Raw genomic sequence first — 20,687 nt, forward strand, 5'->3', positions numbered from 1 at the left:
CCAATTTAGACTTCAAACCTGGTTTTAGTGTAACCTGTTTGTTAAGACATTCAAGTATTAGACGTGGAGACCTAGATAATAGTATAGATATGAAGGAATATGAATGGATAATTTGTTTAGAAACTGATAAACATCTAGGTCTTAACATACAGGTTACATTAAAACCAGTTTTGAAGTCTAAACAACAAAAAGGGAAATCATTTTATATTAATTATCCAATTGGATTTATTTTTTTAATTAATTTTATTTATTGAAGTAAAGTTAAGTGAAAGAAATATATAGCTTCACGAACTTCAGCCAAAAGCAACTGTTATAAAAATCCTGATAAAGATTTTTTTTACCATCATACTTCAAAATAATCTATACAGACACGTCTACACTTGTACCTGGAAAATAGATGTCCTTTGCCAATTATATTCTACAAGCTATAATCCTATTTTTCAGAATAACACAGAGTGCTGACCGATAGATGCAGCTTTCCTTCCTACTGACGCTTATAAAGCCTCTTATACAGTCAACATAAGGTATATTTTTGCTTCTGTAAGAACTGAAACTTTCAGGTCTCATATTTAATGCAAACAAAATGCTATATATATATATATATATATATATATATATATATATGTATATATATATATATATATATATATATATATATATATATATATATATATATATATGAGTGTGTGTCTGTGTGTGTGTGTGTGTGTGTGTGTGTGTGTGTGTGTGTGTGTGTGTGTGTGTGTGTGTGTGTGTGTGTGTGTGTGTTGTTCTATCATGCATGATTGAGCTGCTTTAATGTTAAATTAAAAACACTGACAAATACAATTCGAACATACACAATACTGAGCACAAAAACACCGAATACAATAAAATTGAGAAAATAAAACATTTTTTCTCCCAATATTAACACTCCCCCTCCCCCCCAAATAATGGCAGTGGTACAAGAAGCTTTTTACGAAGGTAAGGTGTAAGGTTTTGGTTGAGGGAAGGGGCAGTGTTAGGGTTAGTGTTAGCACCATTACTAAAGAGGGCAGGGAGGCTCCACCTCTCTATATAGAAAATTGTACATATAATTTCAAATAGTGAAGCTATATATTTCTTTCACTTAACTTTACTTCAATAAATAAAAAAATACATCCAATTTAAACTTCAAACCTGATTTTAGTGTAACCTGTTTGTTAAGACATTCAAGTGTTAGACGTGGAGACCTAGATAATAGTATAGATATGAAGGAATATGAATGGATAATTTGTTTAGAAACTGATAAACATCCAGGTGTTAACAAACAGGTTACATTAAATACAGTTTTGAAGTCTAAACAACAAAAAGGGAAATCATTTTATATTAAGTATCCAATTGGATTTATTTTTTTATTTTTTTTTATTTATTGAAGTAAAGTTAAGTGAAAGAAATATATAGCTTCACTGTTTGAAATTATATGTACAATTTTCTATATACTGTTTTATATAGGTTCTTTTACCTACAAATGGTGAATTGTCTTCTTAAGAAAAATGGACCAGTTATTATTTCTCTTAACTGATGTTGCTGATAGGTGTGCTCTGTCATGTGATATAATTAGCTTGTATTTAAAAATGCTGTTTTAATGCTTGTTATATGTAAAGCCACTGAATAAGGATATTTGTATCTGAAAGCTTTGTCGTTTTAATAAAAGTTTTTGATGGTGTGGAGCAGTACTTTTTCTTGCTTGAATCTGTTCTGTTCCTCTACTCTACCACTAGTTCACCTTTTTTTGAGAGAAGTTTTTCCTATGCCATGTTATGAATGACATGGCAAGGGGTAGCATTAGGATCAAAGTTAGCACCCATTACTAAGGTAGTGCAGGGACGGTGGAGCCCCCCTGCCCTCTTTAGTAATGGTGCTAATCCTAACCCTAGCACTGCCCCTTCCCTCAACCATATCCTTACACCTTACCTTCGTAAAAAGCTTCTTGTACCACTGCCATTATTTGGAGGGTGGGGGATTGTTAATATTGGGATGGAAAATGTTTTATTTTCTCAATTTTATTGTATTCGGTGTTTTTGTGCTCAGAATTGTGTATGTTCGAATTGTATTTGTCAGTGTTTTTAATTCAACATTAAAGCAGCTCAATCATGCATGATAGAACCACTCACACACACACACACACACACACACACACACACACACACACACACACACACACACATATATATATATGTGTGTGTGTGTGTGTGTGTGTGTGTGTGTGTGTGTGTGTGTGTGTGTGTTTACATATATATATATATATATATATATATATATATATATATATATATATATATATATATCTAGCATTTTGTTTGCATTAAATATGAGACCTGAAAGTTTCAGTTCTTACAGAAGCAAAAATATACCTTATGTTGACTGTATAAGAGGCTTTATAAGCGTCAGTAGGAAGGAAAGCTGCATCTATCGGTTAGCACTCTGTATTATTCTGAAAAATAGGACTATAGCTTGTAGAATATAATTGGCAAAGGACATCTATTTTCCGGGTACAAGTGTAGATGTGTCTGTATAGATTATTTTGAACTATAATGGTAAAAAAGCAATTTTATAGTTAATGTTTAATAAAGAAATACTGCTGTAGCTATATAATAAAGAATCATCTTTATCAGGATTTTTATAACAGTTGATTTTGGCTGAAGAAAATTATGGAGCCACATCTGACAGATAAGCTTTAGTAACTACTGGGTGAAAAAAAGCAATGTTTTGTAGAATTTTAAAGGGAGTGCAACAGGACTTGGTAATTTGTTTCTAAGGAGTGTGTGTGTATGTATGCGTATGTATATATATATATATATATATATATATATATATATATATATATATATATATATATATATATATATATATATATATATATATATATATGTACCACCACTTTTTTTTGTATGTGATTGTAGGTTTTCTTCTGTGATATCACTGAAGTGGGTAGACATTGGAAATCTGAGCCTAGGTTTTGATTAAATATAAAGTTACACCTTTTAAGATCTGCCTGAAATATCATATTCTTTTTTTGTCAGCGGGCAGAAGTTAACCATAATAACCATGTTAACCCCAGGCCTTATAGTGCCAGTGCCATGTCAAATTTAGTTATAGATAATATTAGAGTATTGATTCCTTTCCCCAGTTAAGGAAAAATAACGCAGAGTATAACAAAAAGAGGCCTAACATTAGCTAGGTGTTCCAGAATACAAAGCATCTTAGCAATGATTGTTCCTGTGTTCAGGATTTTTAATATATTGAATTTTCTTGCATCTCCTAGATTTGCTTATGAAGAGAGGAGTTCTGCTGAGTTAACTAGTTGTTAAGGAACTGCAAATTTTATAAGTCATCTTCTGTTTGAAGCTGCCTGGACTGGAGTTCCTGTGATTTATTTTCTTGTTCCAGAGAAATAGTTTTCAGCTTTTTAAGTTCATCCCACAATTAACTGACTGTACCACCAGATTTAAGGTGTCAAGCTTTCAGAGAATTGAAGTGGCCCACCTTGAGGCATCTACACACATATGACAATCCTCCCCACCCTTGCAAAAAAGATACAGACACTTCATCAACACTTGATTCCTTTAAATTAACTTACATGAAGGACATATTGCTTCTTGTAGCTTACAGCCCCTTTCCCTGTGATGCAATTTAACAAAAAGCAGAATTTTCAGAATGTGAATTAGGAGGAAGCAAACATTTTAATTCAGCATAGCTGTTTTCCCTGTAGCACCTAAGAAACTCTTTCTTCATCTGTGTACACATCCAGGGAGATGTCTTCTGAACTCAAGTCTTCAGTAGAGTTTTGGTGAGTGAAGTGTCAGCTTCAAAAGTGCCTGTAAATATATTGTGGTTTCAGGACATCTGATGGTAGATGTGCTACATTTTCCCATGAAACACATTCTTTTTACACTCCATTATTTCCAATAGCACGATAGCTACATGGCTTCAGAGTTGCATCATCCTTTCATACCACACTGCTCAATATTGGACTGAACTGGGGAGTCATTATCCGTATTAATATTGTTTTCTCTTTTATTTTCTTTTTCATTACTTCAGCACCCAGATAAACAAGATAACTAGCAACAGATTTGAAATGGCATTCACTAATGTAACACCAATTTGAATGCCATACCATAAGGCACATCACCATCTCATCCAGTTTAGACGCTCTCATCAGTAAGCCATCAGCTTCAGTTTGTGCACTGACACACCTCAGCAAGTGATGGTATTATGCAGTTACACATTCCCTGACATTCCTTATTGTTTATTAGTACATCTGATGATCTTCTGAATTTTTCATCTGTCACTTAGCGCAGCAGTTATCACTGTTGATAGTGCTCCATGAAATATTTTATATATGCCTTTATTTTATGATTGCTGATGTTTTAATGCTATTTTGTTTCTCTCCTTACTCATAGGTTACTCTAAGTTCTGGGCTAGAGATCTGGCTATCAAGCTTACAGCAGTCAATCGTCAGAACAATAGATAGCAATATTTACAAAGTGGCTCAAGACATTGATCAGGGAATGACTTTTGATGAATGGACATATAAGGTAAGGGAGCAAACAATCAGACTTGCTTCTTATGTTTTTAGATTTTTTTAGTAGCAATATACCTCAAAACTGTGAGGTGTTGTATACTTACTAATGAGATATAATTATTTTCACTGCAGCTTAAGAAGCAATATGATAGATTTCATGAAGTATTATTTTTCATTCGCTCACAATTAGTAATTCCCATGGAGGATCATGTTTTATATTAATTAACTAATTTATTTATTTGCATCTATTGACTAGGAAAGTCTGACTTAGCTAAACACAAACACCTTTTCAATAGAAGCCCAGGGAGAAAAGCTCCACAGAACAGAAAGCATGGTCTTTAAGTTCAGAGCCATAGCATTAATGTCTAGTTTCCAATTAATGGACTCCTCAACTCTAAAGGTTAGAGAGACAAAAAAAATGTCCATTCCTGCATCTGGCTAGCACTTCTCACCTCAGTGGTCCATGAGGAGCACAAAAAAATTCTTTACACACCACACACAGAGCACTGATACACTTCAGCCCTGATCACTAATGCACTATCAGCATTAGTTTCTAAATGCCAGTAGTGCGCTATTTCCTGAACGACCATCTCACAGTTGCAATCTCTGGTATTTTGCACCCAAAGCAGTAGCCCTGTCACCCAACCCTAACTATGCTTCTGTTTAAGTGATTTTGTAACAGACAATTTAAGTACCAATGAATTATGAAATATATCCATTTGAGTATAAAGATTCAAAACTAATATACCTAAAAATGCATTCTTATTTGCTAATATTATTGATTAATATTAGTAGTAACATTTATATGGGCTACTAACATATGTTTGGAAAACTATTATTTTTATAGTTATATGTGGCAGCAGCATCTTATAATACGAGTTTCTTAATAATTCAGTTAAATCCGATATCCTTCCTTCCATTTCCTTTTCTCACCTTCCCCCCAGTCCCAACTCTGTTTTGGTCTCTATGACCCTCATCCCCAAACATGATGCTGGATACTGTTGTATACGTGTTAAGGCCCAGAACATTCCCATCCATCTTGCTTGCATGAACCCATTTCCGTGACCTTGCAAAGCATTTATTCTGACAAAGTTTGCATTTTCTGTGAATCCTTCATAATATTTGCTGTTCTGGTTTAATCATCTAGTTTATCTGGCAATAGTAATGACAAGCAGTTCCATCTTTGCAGCACAGTCCTTGTTAGGCCTCCTTATCATACCTTGTCACCATTAACTCCAGTCTCTGTACAATCTGATCTGTGGTAATTAACTGGTGTCCTTTAACCTTTGCAGTTCTATTTTTATTCCATCCCACCCTTTACTTTTGTTATGGTTATGAACATTTGTATAACAGTAGAGCTCTGACTGCATTGCATGCTTCTAAAACATATCCTACACATATGACAGTGACTCTGGTACTTTTTTGTACATAACATATAGTCATCTGTAAGGGGGACATGAGGTAATATCATCTCCCAAAACTCACTATTGAGTGCCATATTCTGTCTCTTTACAAAACATTTATAAAACAAACAGGCTTGGAGAGACAGTAGGTACTCCTACCATGTACAGATTCTTAATCCAAAAGGGTCCAACATGTGTCCATTGTCAGTTGACCCTTATAAAGGTCTCTCTCTGATTGTATAGAAACTTATCCAGCTTAAAACTGTGGATTAAAGTTTAACTCTTTAGAACATCTGCCAGTAATTCCCATCTCAGTGAATCACAAATGTTTTGTAAATGGAAGATTACTGCCACCCCACTGTTTTTCCTCCATCCATTCTTTCTTTTGATGAAGTCAGTTCTCATTCTTAAATAGTTTATAGGCAAATTTCCCTTTTATGAACCATTCTGGCTTTCCCAAACTAGCTTCACCATTATCCTCACTAATTTCTTGTCCGTACTTTGTTGAGTACTGTTAGATCTACAGTGAGAAATGCCTTGGGTCTATAGCTTCATAGGTATATACTATTCTTACAACTACCAGGGCATTTATAAGCCTAATCCTGCAAACCAACCCACTTGTGTCCCTATGTATCTTGGGTGTTTATTAGGAGGGAGTGTGTTAGATAGGTATAACAGAATAATGTTGTTTTTTGTTCTATAGTGCATCAGTGACCATTGTCCTACATGCAGAATCTAGTTATTTTGAAATGTTATGTGCCTCACTCTGCAGTCTTACTGGAGTCAGTATCATACTGCCTGCCACCTGCCTGTAGACATTGCAGGTCCCATCATCCTCTGCTGTTTTCCCAACTTATACCTACTTTATTATCTTTTGACTCTGTTCTATAGTTAATTCCATGTCAGTTTTCAAGCACTCCCATTGATGTCTTTTAAACAACTACCAAATCTAAAAAAAATCATTTTGTTAGAAGCACACTTAGTCCAGAACACAACATAGTCTAGAATGGCACAAAACCCTGCAACCCTCCAAGGTGCAAAACATGTTGCATGATTTATACAGCTTCCAACATAACAATTGCAGAGAACAGAAGTTTCAAAGCACAGGGTTCATTTATGTGCACTTCTGAAACATGGTTTATGGAATTAAAAGCAGGAAGTGTTCAGAGACAGATTACACATGAGATACAAGTCAGTTACTCCGAACTAGGATGAATGCCCATAGACACACAGTTACAAGTAAAATAACTGTCAAGCCAGTGTCAGCAAAAGTTTCCCAGTCTGATCATTTAGTATCAGATATAAGAGTTATGGTTTTTAAAGGATATTTCCACACACCTTTGGAAATAAAACAATGGAGATTAAGTTAATTCAATTGTTTAATCGGTACTTTTCCGTTACCAGGGCAACAACTTTTTTTGGCCTAGTTATAATGTTGTCTGTTTATAACATTATTTTCAATAATATTAAATGTGACTAGTGTCTTTGGAATGACACAAATGAAAATAAGCTGCAGTGAATATTTACAAAACCACGAAAGTGCCTGGCCTGAAATGAATGAGTTATTAGGAGGGAGTAATCCAAAAGGGTCCAACATGTATCCATTGTCAATTGACCCTTCTAAAGGTCTCTCTCTGACTGTATATAGGAATTACTTCTATATAAATTCCTACAGAGCAAAATTCGATGCAGACTCCTGATCATCATATGGCACCTAAAACATCTTCAAATGCAAATGATGACATTTGGCCATTTCACTGCAGTCCATATCATCAGTTTCAATGTACCTCTGTAGGAATTTATAACCAGCCAAGCAGACCTTGCCCAATGACTTCAAGTAGAAGTACTTAAAATAACTCATTCGGTTTTGTATTGCTTCACGTGTGAGGCTGAATATCAGTTTTAAAACAGACCGGGCAATTTCACGTACCGCCTTTTGTGCCTAGATTATACTAAGCAAAACAAGTAGTACATTGTCCCCATGTAGAAACGTGGGTTCACTTTACGTAAATATTGCATTTTACTGTAGAGTGTATCCGTGTGTTCGTTAAAAATAAATAATTTCCATTGGGTCACATACTAAATAGCTTCACATTTTTGCATACAATTATGTGTGTGTGTATGTATACATGCATCTCTGTCTTAGTCTTATGTGGTTGGCCAGTCAGACTGTAATAAATATAATTTCTTAGTATTGTTATTGCCCAGCAAAAATATGGCTGAAAACATGCCCTGGACTAGTCCCTATACCTGACAATGAAGACAACATTATAACGAGGCCAAAAAAAGCTGTTGCCCCATTAATGGAAAAGTACCGTTTAATCTGACACTCGGTGGTATGGACCTGGATACTGGTTTTATGAGACACTATAGTACTAACTTTTCCTTTGGAGCAATTAACAGCAGACATAAACAATGTATGCTAAAGAACACCAGATTTTTTTGTAATGCATGATTTTGAGGAATTACTCTGAATTCAAAGTGATGACTACTTCAGAATATTAACAGTAACAGTTCAGATTACTAGCATCTGTTTTAGCATCTGTATTTTATTCTTGACAAGAAAACAGCTACTTTCACATAAGGCAACATTCTGGTCAAGATAGCAGTAAGCATAAATTTAACAGTCAGTAAGGCCTTAATGTTAATTTTTAAAAGTATAACAAAACTTTATTCAATTCTGCAGTTTTTCAGGACTTTGAGCTGACATAAAAGCATCATTTCTTCTCTCTCTCTCTCTCTCTCTCACACTCACACTCTCTCGCTCCCTCTCTTATTTAACTAAATCATAGCCTGTGTAGTGTATTAACTGCATGCAGCATCCATACATTTTATCCCTGTACCTTATTTTACTGGTAGTCCCTGTCTTTCTCATCATCATGAACTAGAAATTATTGCTAATTCATATTTTCTGTTAACCAAAACATCTGTCTCATGAATATTACTTGTTTAGACAGACTAACAAGTTACAAATGATAACTTCTTGTTTACTTCTCTGGATTTAACTAATCTTCTCACACATCTCTTGTTTTCAAATTTATTTTCTCATTAAATCTCAAGAGAAGTCTCTCTGAGTGTTATCTTCTCTGCTGAATGAACACAAACTTTAACGTAACATGCTGAGCTCTGATTCTTATAGCATGTTGTGACCATTTCAGTCTCTCTCACACACACACACTCACACACACACACACACACACACACACACACACACACACACACACACACACACACACACACGCAAAGACACGTACACACACGCACAGACAGATACACACACATGCACGCACTTGCACATGCACACGCACGCACGCACACACACGTATAAACACACACACGCACACACACACGCACACACACACAGTGTCTGTCTTTGTAGTCTGAGCTGCATTTTTCCACATCAGCATTTTTCAAGATTTCTTTTTTAACCAATTGGAAATAAATGTACTTCATATTCTAGGCACAAGTGGATATCTAAGCACTGTATTTAACATCAATAACTTAATAACTCTTGATGAAGGACTCATGCCAGGTCAAAAGCTCAAGTAATTGCAAAACCTGTGTTGATCCAATAAAAGATATTACATCACATTTGTGTTCCAGTGTTTTTGTTTTCCCTGTCAGTGTTCTTCATCTTCCAGTGACCAATTTCTTGTCTCCATCTTTTTTGCCTGTACTTTAACCTTTAGTGAAACATCATCTAGGGTCCTTTGTAACCATTCATTTCACAGAGGTACTATGCCTGGGATTTGCAAAGTGAACACTGTTGTCTACTTGAACAAAGGAGATTTATTGGAAAAATATTAAGCCAGTTCCCTTTCCTGGCCTCTGTCTAAACTGTATTTTGCCAAACCTGAACCTGTTTTAGTAAAAATTTCTTTACAATTTCATTGCTATACAGCATGCAGCAGTTTGTATTCAGACCATGAGCTCATTATGCATCTAACGTTAATGACTAGGGTCTTAGCACTGGACATTCAGACCAATTGTTATATATATTCAGCGTTCATAACAAAGTTAGCTAATGAGATGCTTCACACCCGCTACCAATGAGCAATCCTGGCACTCCATTACAGGTCCCTTCTATCTCTGGGGAATGACAGAGCTGTGGATTCGGACTGTGTTTACTGCAGTATTCCCAGATGTGATTGCATCAGAAGGGGCTTTTGTCCCTAAACGGTAGCCCCTTACACCCTTTATGTGCCTTTTCTTACTCATATAATTAGCTTGAAGTCACTACACCTTCATGTAGGCTGCAGAATCCCTTGGAGAGATTTTAACTTCAGCATGAATTAGTCATGATATTTCACATTACGATAAATCTAAAATAAAAAAAAAGCTCTCCTGCATGTTGTGGATGTATTCTCGAAGCTCATATTTGTATAAAGCTGTTATACTTTTCTATCACTAAGCATCTAGATATGATTTCTTTTTCCTTGAAATCTGTACTTTGCCTTCGATATCAGGAAAGCTAAGTGTAGTCTGTTATATGGCATAACACAAACACAACTATGGTCCCAGTGGGTAGCTTTGGTATATATACTTTTCTTCTGGTTTTTGTTTGAATCACCTGCAAGACCTGTACCCTGCACAAGGTTAAATGCTTACTGACAACTTCCGATTGCAAGAACACTACTGAAGTGGGTATACCACCTTTTCTGCTGAAGTGTGTTGGGGGGAGTGTCATTCTTTGCCACTGCGGCTGTCTCAAAATCCATCATCACTTGAAATGCAGATAGAAGATTTTTCTCAGTTTGGTTTGATAACTTCATTCTGGGAACACCACTGTTTGCTTACCAAAATAATTGGATGGTGCTTTTCAAGCTATAGCTGTAGTCCCCCCAATTTGTAAAGTATAGCAAACAAATAACAATTGCTTTCATTCTTCTTCTTTCCTCCACAAGTTCTCTAAATACTCAAAGTAAAATCACCTGCATGATCTTTTTGCCCCTCTGCTCTAAGTTGGGAATCTTTCATAGCATCTGTCACTGAAATATAAGTGTACTACTTTGTCGTTTACTTAACTGCACTTTTTCTTTTTTTTATTTATTTTTTTCTTACCCATCTTTAAGTATTGCTCCTTCTAAATAAGTATACCTCACCATAAATAATTGTCACAGCATGTATTTAAATACCCCATATGCCCCTCAAAGTTATTGGAGTATTGCCCATGCCACTCAAGGCAGCATGGTAACAGTTCTTGATTTTGCATATGCAGACTGAATTTATTGGTGCATAATCAACATTTAATGTTTATTTATAGTTTATGGATATACTGTTTATTTTTGGACCACATAATCCTTTAGGAATTACATTTTATTCAGTTTTCTATTTATTTTAACTACCCCTTTATGTCTAAACGTTTGTCTACTAAAGCGGCCATTTATCAAATCACAGTTTACAAATTAATAATGTGTGTGATACAGCATAGTCATCATCACTGTATTTTTTACATGGGGTCAGCGTGTCACATCAACATTAGTTAATATGCCAAATCACCTAGAGCCAATCTTTACACTGCTGAGTGGCTACCCTGATACTTATAGTAGCAGAAGGATATTAATTGTTTTAAGAACATACTGTTTCTCTTTGAAATCATTTAATTTCCAGTTTTAGATTATATTTGCTGGCGGGAAGTATTCTGTCATTTTAGTTGGGAAGAGAAAATTAGAAAATATTCTTTATTGACAGTGTCAACTTTGGGAAAAGGCATTGCTGTTGGTCGTTTGTCATTAGCCCTCACCTTTCCATGTAAACATAGCTTTTATAGGACAGCTCTGTGCCTTCCCAGAAGGCAGGCTAGTCTTTGTTAGTATTGCATGCATACAGACTTATAATATGGACCAACATTGTTGATAATAACAGCAGAACAATGGCTATAAGAAATAACTCCTAGCCTTTCAAAGACATTGTATTGTATACGTTACTGACATTCCATCATTACTAAATTGATTTTCTTGTTCTTATACATTGAAGTACCAGGCTCAAGTCTCCATCCTTGGACTGCTTTTCTTCTGGACCAAGGACTGTGAAGCTACCATTTTGGAAGCCAAAACAGATCGCAAGGCATTTTCTAGCACACTGAAGAAGTATTCCGGCATGATCAACCGCCTGTGTTCGATCATTTCAAAAGGGAACTGGAAGCACACAGAGGAAGTCATCTCCAGCTACCATAAGCTGAAGTTAGAAAACAGCATCATGGTATGTAAATATGAATGGAACTTAGGTAACTGAAAAGCATATTGTGCTATGAATTATGTGTCATCCTGTTAGTGTTCTTTTAAAGAACACATCTAATAACTTGTGGGAGATCTTTGTATTGGCTGCATTCATTTGCTATTCAGCAGAAACAAAAACTAAATTTTATTTATTTATTTATTATTTATTTTACATTTGTTGATCAGGTATGTCTGACTGAGCCATAGCCCTTTTTCAGCAGAGTCCTGGGGAGAAAAGCTCCATAATACAGTAAAAATAAGCTAATGTTATACAAACTGATATAAAACACTAAAAACACTAAGTATTTTAACATTGACAAACATAAGATTGTTGTACATATATGTCTGAATAAGCAAAAAAAAAAACTTATATATGGTAATTCTAGGGTAAGACACATTCTGTTTGGACGATAATACATCAAGAAAGGTGGCAACAGAGAGTAGGCTAGTGTTTGAAGAACTTATTAAGTAACAATTTCAGAGAAGGAGAGGAGAGAGGATAGATAGAAGGAAGATGGGTGAGGGAAGAAGTAGGATAAGGGAATCTGTAGATGATTGACAAGAAGGAAGGAAGGACTAGGAGAAGGAAGGAGGGAAGGTAGGTAGATCAGACGACGATAGTGGTAGAAGGAAGTATTTAGTTGAATGGTTGTAGTCAGGGAGTTTGCATTGTAATTGTTTGCAGGTAAATATGTTTTACATTCACATGATGCTGATATAAAATTACACTTATTTAAATGAAATAGTTTTTAACTTTTTAATGAAAACATGAAACTATAGGTTAGATAACTTTTTGTTTTCAGCCTAATGAACAAAGGAATATTGGAGTAATACTACTGTGATAAGAAGGGCCATAATATACACAACCATAGATACCTTTAAGTAGAAACTCATAAAGTGCTTGCCACCCTTTTTAAGCATGTAATGGTACTCACTTCTCAAACTAAACAAGTCTATACATATTTATAAATACTTTAGGTTGTTTATGGCTAAGTCCAAGCTGTTATGTTACAGACAATGGGAGATCAAGAAATCTTTTCCCATTGGACAATATGGTTGAGTCATAATGAGTCAACTCATAGGAGAAGTCACTGAATAAGAATGTGGTCAAAATGACCATGCTCAGTGAAAGCAAACCAAAAGACAAGTGGGCAAAATGACCATTGAATAGCCCAGTGAAAGCAACACATATGACTTGTAAGTGTATTAGTAGCCTAATACATTAGTCAGTGGATTAACTGCCCTGATAAAATAGAGCTATACTACATACATCAGTGGTGAATTTACAGTTACCCATGAGCAGCGTATGAACGCTGCTGTTTACACCTACCTAAATGGCATCTTTGGCCAAATACAACAAATCACAGGTAGGCATTAGCTCTTGCTGTAAAAAAATGGTTGCTTGTCACTTTCCAATGAGAAGATCAAAATACACCTTTGATTGCTTATATCATGATAATGCATGACTACCTAAAGGTTAGTGCTCACATTTGTAAACGAGCAAACATCTGTAGTTCCTACCCTCCAAAGAAATGAAAAAAATGAAGATTGTACCAAACAAGACAGACTTTAGAGTTTATTTCATTTTAATAAGATCAGGCAGATAAATGGTATTGATAAATGGTGTTAGCATCATACAGTGGTAGTGGTAATGCACTGAAACAGTTGTGTTTTATCAGTAAGGTCACGTCTTTGAAAAATGAAATAGTTGGTTTCACCGATTTGATCAATTCTAATCATTAAAAAATGAATGAATGCTCTTCTAAAATCATCATTTAGTCAAAGTTCCACAATCTGCAACTAGCCTGCAAGAGAACACTGAGTTCATCTAATCAACAGCCATGCTATCATCGGTTGGTTTTCCATAGTATGGTATGGAATTGCTTACCCGAAACTCATCAATAACAGTGCCACTATCTGGTGGGTTTTCCATGGTATAGAATGAAACTGTTTTCCATACCCAGGACAATGATTGTCTGTTATGGCAAATAGCAGGTTTTATTAGTCACCAGCATTGGTTTATCTTTATATTGAAATAAACCTGGTTTTATGAGGTGACTGGTAATTTTTTTTAGTTGTTAATATGGGAAAATTCCATTTTGAGTTATTATGCCATATTGATGGTGTAATACTTAGGCGCCCCACCTTAAAGACGCAAAGTTCAGGTTTTGATTGTGATCTCAGTTTACTGGCTATGCTTAAAAATGGCCCTTCAGGGTAGTTAGTCACGTATTCACATAAGAAAGGCTTTAGAGAACTGTGGGTTAGCATAGTGGGTAAAGTGTTTGCATCATAAATCAGAGGTACAGGGTTTGATTCTCACCAAGGGAAAATGGCTAAGCTTAAAATGGCCCACAAATACAGTTAGCCTAGTACTTACCTATAAGATATATGAGGTGAAAACTGTTTAATTAGTTAATTAATTTGTTGACCAGGTAAGTCAGCTGTTCATTCTGAATGTATTTTAGACAAAATCTTGATCTTGCAGATGAAAACTAAATGAATACTATACATATAGACATGTCTATGCATGTATATATACCATATAAAGAAACATATGCATACTCATATATGGTTACTCTACTGTTCTTCAAAGGCCAACTGCCGTAAATACAAATGCACATCAATTATTACATAAATATATTGCCTTGTTTCCTGAGTACACATAGTATCTAAACACATATACTCAATGGTAAACTAGTTTAATGGAAATGGGACATACTCCACTCTTATATTGTTATATTCATAACATGGTTGCTCCAACTTACAAAAAGAGTGATTGAAGAAAATTTCATTGCAGTACTGAATGCTTTTCTAGCCAGTGTACCAGAAGGGAGAAATAGCTTGTTCAGAGTATGTGAAACCATCCGGAGATGGCTTGATGAATATGACTTAAGTGGTTCTTGGAAGACTCTCTACCCCACCTCAGAGGATTATAAATATGCAGTCCCCTGACAGGGGGAACCAGCAGGATAGATATGCAGCATGTATTAAGGCATTTAATGTCTTACGTCTTAGGTGTGGACATGTTGATATCCATGCATTCAGAGCATATTGTATTTGTTTGCAAATGTGAGAGTTACTTGCTGTTCCAATAGCTAAGGAATGGAAGTTTAACTGGTTGTTAGATGTTAAGTCTTAAGAAGGTAGGGAAATACTGAGAGATTAATTTTCAGAGTTTAAGAAAGAAGCCATCATCATCATCATCATCCTCCTCCTCCTCCTTTTCCCATCTTCTACATGGGGTCAGGGTGTTATGTTACCTGTCACCATCTCTTTTGCTTCAATGCCATTCTCCTTCCTTCTTCCACAGTCATGCCTGACCATGACAGGTTTTTCTCACAGCAATCCATCCATCTATTTACAGAAAGTCCTCTTTTCTTCTTGCCTTCTTCTTATCTGTCCTAAATCTTCTTCATCAGACTGTCTTCTACTTTCCTGAATACGTGCCAGAACCACAGTAATCTGTTCTCTTTGACCTTCGCTGCAATTCAGGCTACAAGGGCTTCTACTCTTATTTCCTCATTTCATTGTTTGTCCCATCATGTGTATCCTCTTCATTGATGACTCCCATTGTAAATAAATAAATTAGCCCAGTAAAGGTTTTAGTCTCTTATTAATATTAGCCTAAATTTAAAATTTAAACTGAGTTGCAAGTTTATGACCATCATCAAATAAACCTTGTATAACATAAAAGAAGTTTGTACACAGAATTTTGCCGATTACTATTTTTTAAACTTCTGAAAAATAAATCATTGCTTTATAATACTCGTGATTCATTTTAGTAATCTGTTTTCATTATTATTTAAACAGCATGCACTTTATTTACGAGATGTATTGGAAAACCTGAGCAGCAGCAAGGTTCGGGAACCTACAGACTTTGACTGGAAAAAGACCGTAAGGTTTTACATACACGAAAAAGGTAAAGTAAATACAAATGCATGCTTTTTATTAATTAATTTTGGGCCTTCATTGTTCATTTACCCCAGACTGACACTAGTTAGCTATCCAGCAAACTAAGTATGAAGTATTGCTTACTTTGGAGAGGCTGTCAATCATCCCAGAAGGAGAGATAACACTGAAGGCTTGCTAAGTTCCAGGTAAGCAGTGCAGACTGTATGCCCTTTACCGATGTCCTTGGTAACATTTTCAAAGATCTCTGTTAATTTTGCAAGCAACTGATATCCAGGAAAATATGGTCACTTATTTCATCATTTATTAGTTTGGCTATAATATGCTTCTTAGCCTTATAAATAATACTAGTGAGACTAATTAAACGTGCACTTCCATTCCCATCACAAGTAGAAGGACCACCTCTTTGCAAGAGCACAATAACTGTTCTCCACATCATGGGGATGTGAACAATAGAGAGACTCAGGATGAAGACTTCATGCATTGCTATTACTAAGAGAGACTTAGGACTTCTTAATATGCATCCAAAGAAGTTGCCATTATTTTTGGAAAGTGTTGAAATACTTGTTCTAGTATGATTTTGAGAGGGGGGTATTGGGAAGAGTTAGAGGAATAGATATAGGGCCGGATTCACGAAGGCTTACACGGAGTCTAAGAGTAGTGTAAGACTCCATGTAGCCTTTGTGATCCAGGAACAGCCCAAAGTCCGTGTAAGAGTTAGTCTAACACGGCTCTTACACGGAGTGGGCGTGGCTAAGCTAATCAGCCCACTTGCATCCGAATAGCATGCAAATGAGGCTGATTAGCGATCCAGGAAGCCCAGAACAGCCCGTGTAAGAGCCGTGTTAGCTGCAGAAATGTACTCAGTTGACAACTGAGTACGTTTCTGCAAACACGGCAATGGAGCCATGTCAGCTCCAAATAAAGGGTGCATATGTCATAGGCAGCATGCCAATGGCCAAATATGTGGCCATTGGCAATGCAACCCCATGCAAAAAAATGTAAAATCATATTTTTTTTCGCAATTTTGACAGTGCCGATGTGTAAACCCAGCGCAGCCCCACGCAAACGGGCTGCGCTGCATAAAACATGAAAACGAAGGTTTTAAACCTACAAATGTAGGTTTTATGAATTATATGGAATGTCAATGGAGGGACCAGCATAGGAAAACCAACATGGCCACCGTGTAGTGGTTGCCAAGGGGAAGCCAAGTGTAAGAGATGTAACTAAGCATTAGTAGGCAATCTGATGCAAATTAGGTAAGGATACTGAATACCACTGTCACAAAGCAAATGAGCACAGTCTGAGTAGTGTAAGAGTTACAGAAGGGGGAGGAACAGAGTAGAAGATAGGTGACATCACAGGGGGGAATGGTAGAAAGGGATAGAAGTCATTGGGAGGTAGAGTTACATGACAGATGTCAGAGAGACATCAAGGGAGGAGGTGTGCCCCCAAGTAAACATGAGAAAGCCAAGAAATGGAAGGTGTACACTGTTGCCTACACCAAAGTTTCTTGCTGGACGTGTATCTTGCGCATCGCAGGCCATGAAGCGCGAGTAATACGGTGCGCTTGGCGTGTAAGGCAGTGTCGCGCGTGTAAGACAGTGTGCGCGTGTAAGGCAGACTAAGCATGTGGGGCGTGTTGGGGAGCTGTTTAACACTGTTTGCTGGCGTGCACGTGTAAAACTGAATAAGCAGATTCTGAACTGTGTAAGTATGTGTGCGTGTAAGCCACTGTGAGCCTGTTTCTGCTGGTTTGCACACGGCCCCACCCTGAGGAAACAGCAAGGAAAAAGGAAACAACAGATGTACTAGGAAGTTAGCAGGGAATACTGCTGGAGCTAGCAGGTGAAAACAATTAGATGCAGGCAATTACACAGGCAGAATACTAGGCCAGCCCAGCACTTAAAACTCTGCAAACAGCAGTGCAGAATGTTTCTCTCAAGAGACACTGCAAGACAGGAGTTCAGTTATCAGAAGTGAAAACTGAAAAAGCTGAACTCAGAGCAAAAATGTTAGGGGCTGCCATAGCTGCTATAATGAGACATAGGCGACTTGCTGAGGGTGGTGACAATGCAGATGGTGCCAGACAACCCGCAGTGAGGAGACGGAGAAGAGTGTACAGGCCCAGGGTCACCTACCACGGGTTACATGAGCTGGAGATAGTAGAGCGCTATAGAGTGGACAGAGACCTCCTGCAGCAAATAGTGGAGCTGTGCAGGCCACGCCTCACACACAGAACTAACAGAAGGGAACCCATCCCAGTGGAAACCAAGGTATGTGTTGGCCTAAGAATACTAGCAACAGGTACCTTCCAGAGACCAACTGGCGATATGATGGGGATATCACAGGCATCAGCTTCCAGGGTACTGCACCAGTTCCTGGATGCCATGTCAGCACATGTCGGTGATCATGTATACTTCCCCAATGCCCGTGAGGTATTGGCCAGCAACATGCGTCTCTTCCAGCAAATAGCGGAATACCCTGAGGTACTGGGTGCCATAGACTGCACGCACATACGCATCAAAGCACCAGCAGGAGAGCGGGTAGGGCCTACATAAACCGCAAGGGCTTCCCTCCATCAACTGCCAGGTCGTGTGTGATGCCCAGGGCATAATAATGAATGTGTGTGCGGCTGTCCTGGGAGCTACCATGATTCCCACATCTGGCATCTGACGCAGCTGTACCAGACATTTGCCAATGGGGACATCCCACACGGACACCTAGTGGGGATGCTGGATATGCACTGGAGCCGTGGCTGATGACACCCATCAGAAATGCACACACACCTGAACAGGAACGCCATAATGAGGCACACGCACAAACACGGAATGTAATAGAGCGTGTGTTTGGGCTGCTCAAGTCACGGTTCCGGTGTCTGGACACATCTGGTGGAGCCTTGCAGTACACACCAACTACATGTACCCAAATTGTCATGGTATGTGCTATGCTACATAATATGATCATGCGAAAACAGCTGCAGCAGGATCACCATAGGGCTGGGCCAAACAGCCCCCCACCATCGCCAAGGCCACCACAGGCACAGCGTGACTCGGAGGAGGAACAACCTGAGCCTGCCCCAGTAGGCAGAAGGAGGCGTGCCCAGTATGCCCTGGCTCTGGCAAAGAGGCAACGATAGCACATACATTGGCTCAGTAGGAACCTTGGGAATGATACCCCTCTCCGACTCACCATATAGTAACAGGGATGCCTAATGTGACACAACCTGTTCACAAACATGTACAGGTAAGTGTAATATGTGCATCCAACAGAGGCAGCCCTGCAGCACCACCTGAGGCATGAATGCTGTGTGTCAAGTAATGTAACACCAAGTACCATATGCACACCTGAGGACCCCGTCTAACATCCTACCCTCAACAAGCAGCATGCCACAACAGGACAACGAGATGATGAAGTGCAACAATTACCGGAGTAATGCAGGTAGGCAAAGGGGACGAACTGTGTGCCAGTCTGGGATGACATGCTGAGCATGACATGATGCACCACCTGCCAGGAGTGGCATGCACCTATCAGTGCAGGCTGTATGGATACTGGCAAAGGCCGTTGTCGTACACAGTGTGCCCTGAATAGGAAGGTGCAAAACACAAACCTATCTCCATAGGTACCAGAAGGGATAAGAATCAGATAAGGGATAAGGTCAAACAGCAAGATGCATGCAGACTAAGCCCACCCAGTATGGAGAATGTTGATAACTGTGCTGTAACAGAATACCGAGGCAAGGCTCACAACAGCACCCTAACACCACCAGGTCACACCTCAGACTGTGCTGTACATCCTCAACACTTGGAACAAGCTACAAAAGGAGGGCGACCATCAACAATGACAAGGATAACAACACCCCCATGTTGTTACCACCAGAAAAAGCAGCATGGACTAGCCATGCACAAGTAACAGTGGCTAAAACTGCCCACCAGTGTATAGCCTGCCACAGAGTACTGGCCCAACACCAGGAACTGCATTGCGCCCATGCTGGAATACATGAATATGTCAAGTCCTCCAAACCACATTAAATTTGCTGACTGCAAATACCCAGACATAGACTGGGAGAAGTATACCAGCTGCAACAGTGTAGGACAAAAGGGCATTAAACCACAAACCAAAAGGCCCAGGAACAACGTAGCACACCCACAAGAGGGGCAAGCATACTGGATGTGATAATCAGCAACATGGGTACGGGATGTTAAGATGAGAAGTGTATTGCACATTGGTAACACCAGACCATATAGTAATCACACTGGATATACAAACCCTGACCAGAGTCCCTGTCCGGGAAACACAGTGGAAAACATGTGCTAAGCATTATGTGCACACCTCCAAAATGATGTTGAAGCCATGAAAGTTCACGCAGGTGCAAAATATGGGCCGCCTCAGAACCTGCAAGACAGCCACGCCATGAACACCGCCAGGAATGCTTGGATTATGCAGTCCCAAATTAAAACAAGACACAGTGCCTAAACCTGGCATGGTGGACTCCAGCCATAACCAAAACATGCAAGAGAAAGAGGAAGCTACTACATGATAGAGCAAGCATGAACAATGACGTAAGTACTGATCAGTAGTATGGCAATATAATCTGTCCACACATGC

General features: G+C 38.0%; 1 protein-coding gene across 1 annotated transcript in view; it reads left to right on the forward strand.

Moving 5' to 3' along the window:
• LOC122814238 (dynein axonemal heavy chain 5-like) overlaps positions 1-20,687 on the forward strand; it is a 3,525,594-nt gene that overhangs the window by 1,402,191 nt on the left and 2,102,716 nt on the right. Inside the window, exons 46-48 of the mRNA XM_044086840.1 lie at positions 4,425-4,559; positions 11,926-12,150; positions 15,981-16,089. Coding sequence (XP_043942775.1) covers positions 4,425-4,559; positions 11,926-12,150; positions 15,981-16,089 — 469 coding nt within the window. The remainder of the gene's footprint in view (positions 1-4,424; positions 4,560-11,925; positions 12,151-15,980; positions 16,090-20,687) is intronic.

The sequence above is a fragment of the Protopterus annectens genome, chromosome 1.part1, assembly GCF_019279795.1.
Source record: "Protopterus annectens isolate FY-2018-M chromosome 1.part1, PAN1.0, whole genome shotgun sequence".
NCBI lineage: Eukaryota > Metazoa > Chordata > Ceratodontiformes > Protopteridae > Protopterus > Protopterus annectens.